At 49.4% G+C, this 2105-nt stretch overlaps 1 protein-coding gene across 1 annotated transcript in view; it reads right to left on the reverse strand.

Moving 5' to 3' along the window:
* The window catches only part of CSF1R (colony stimulating factor 1 receptor), a 20614-nt gene that overhangs the window by 10203 nt on the left and 8306 nt on the right, over window positions 1-2105 (reverse strand). Inside the window, exons 5-6 of the mRNA XM_010161860.1 lie at window positions 2080-2105; window positions 1030-1219 (exon numbers count right to left, since the gene is read on the reverse strand). The exon at window positions 2080-2105 is cut by the window's right edge and continues 125 nt beyond it. Coding sequence (XP_010160162.1) covers window positions 1030-1219; window positions 2080-2105 — 216 coding nt within the window. The remainder of the gene's footprint in view (window positions 1-1029; window positions 1220-2079) is intronic.

Consider the following 2105-nt stretch of genomic DNA (forward strand, 5'->3'; position numbering starts at 1 on the left):
TACCTGCTCACACAGAGAGAGCAAACACCATGAAAAAGGCTGTGCTGAGGAAACTCAAACACTCACAGTCTGTGCTCAGCAAGACACAGCTGCTTCCTGTGCCCGTGAGTGGGTGAACACTTCCCAGCACTAATCCCAGCCCATGAGGGGAATCTGCTACCGGCTTCTGCAGGGCTTCCTTGGAGGAAAGGCCTTCTGCCACCAAGTGCACAGCATTTCTGAAGGGCTACAGGTGGGTGAATGCTCAGAAAGAAATGAGAGTTTAACACCTCTGAAGGGCCAGAGGATGCTGGTCCTCCTGCCTTTGACAGAATTCCTCCCGTTTTATAGGCAGTCGAGTCACGGTCCCTAGTGCCCAGTCCCCTCTGCCCCCAGCCCGTTTCTCAAACCCCAGTGCAAGAAAGAGTTCCCCCTAAAGCCATCGTGCTTGACGAGTGCCACAGTTCCTCTTGTGGATTATTTTGGGTTTCTAAGAAAATGAAAGGGGAATTGCCAAAACTCCCCAAGAAATGGAATGATTGTCTTCAGGTCTCCTTTTGGCCTCAGTTGGCTGCAGACTTTGGATGTGCAGAACTGGGCCCTCCATTAGGTCTTATCCACAGAATGATGCTTGTGGCTTCTCTTGACATGGGGACACAGTGCCACTCGGTGCATACACCCTCCAGACAGCAGAGTGTGGGACAGGTCTGAGGAGCAACGAGGGATTTTAGGGTTTTTTTGTACTGTTCATCCACCCTTGCAATTTCTTCCTGCAAGAAGAGCCCCAACTTGAACAACCAGACCACAAACGTAGTAGTGACTTCCACAAGGTTTTCTAAAGAGAAGGGTGCCAAGTTAGAGGTGGTGTCCTCCTTGACCTTCTCACTGTGGTTTGCTAATTATACTGGAAAGAGAAAGCAGAAAGGCACAACAGTTCCCCTCTTTAGAACCAGAGAGTTTTCTGTGAGCCAGCAGCACGGGCTTTGCCTGTCTCACAAGGAAAGCATTGTTGGAAATCCGTGGCCAGTGTAGAGAAGAAAGAGCACATACCGGTTGTTTCCAGAGGTCATTTGGCCCCTGAATGTGGTACTTCCAGAGTTTGTCCAGGGGTTTGTGTGCTCCCAGCCCCAGTGGAGAAGTTTTGGGTAAGCCTCAATGTAGACCTGCATCTTCAGACTCTCTCCCAAAGCAACATTCAGGCTGGTGGCTTGCACTGGGGTCAGCAACACATAACCTCTCTCTGCAGGGTGGAGAAGAGCGTGACCATCACCAGGCTTGTCCAGAGACCGGAAAAAAGCTTATACCAGCTTCATAAATGGACCATTATTGGAAAGTGTAGCTAGGAGACTGCAGGAGGGAATGAGGCATTACACAGATCACTCTGCCAAAGGACTACTTTCAAGTTGCTTCTTTGTCAGGGTAGCTTGGATTACACTCTTCCTGAGGCGAGCTAGAAAATCTTAACGAACTGTCATGAGGAAAGAGGTTTTAATGTGCTGTAACCTAATAAGTGATGAGACCAAAGCTGTATCTCCTGATTGCCCATAGAAGACAGGACCCTCAGCTAAACTCCTGGCTTCACACTTGGAAACAACTCAGACCAGGCCCTCCTTTCTGAGCCATGGTACGCAGCGGCTTTGGGTAATCAGCAAACCCAAGCTGTGAGGATGAATCTTCTGCCCTGAGATACAAACAAGTGTATGACAGACCTGAATCCTCCTGTGTGGATCTGTTGCTGGAAGAGACAAAGATCCACACTCTGCTCACGTGGCTCGCCCTTCCTTCTAGCCAGCCTCTCCTGGCCTTCAGCATAACCTGACTCCATTCTTTTTGTCTTTGAAAGCTGTTGGTGAGCACACAGAAACTGAGAAGAGCTTTCTGATTTTTCACCTGAAGTCCAAAAAAATGTCCTCCTGCCCTTCAAGACATGAAGGGAACACCTGCTCCTTTCCTATCAGCTCTCCTGTGAGCCTTCAGGCACAAGCAAGAATGATGTTTCCAACAACAAAACTAGGAGAAAGATGGAGGCAGAAGAGGCAAATACTCAAGGCTAGGTGTGATCCAGCCCACACCTTCCCGGTCTTTTGGGGAAGCACTCACCTACTACCTGAAGCATTGTGGAGGCA

The sequence above is a fragment of the Eurypyga helias genome, unplaced genomic scaffold (assembly GCF_000690775.1).
Source record: "Eurypyga helias isolate BGI_N326 unplaced genomic scaffold, ASM69077v1 scaffold4462, whole genome shotgun sequence".
NCBI lineage: Eukaryota > Metazoa > Chordata > Aves > Eurypygiformes > Eurypygidae > Eurypyga > Eurypyga helias.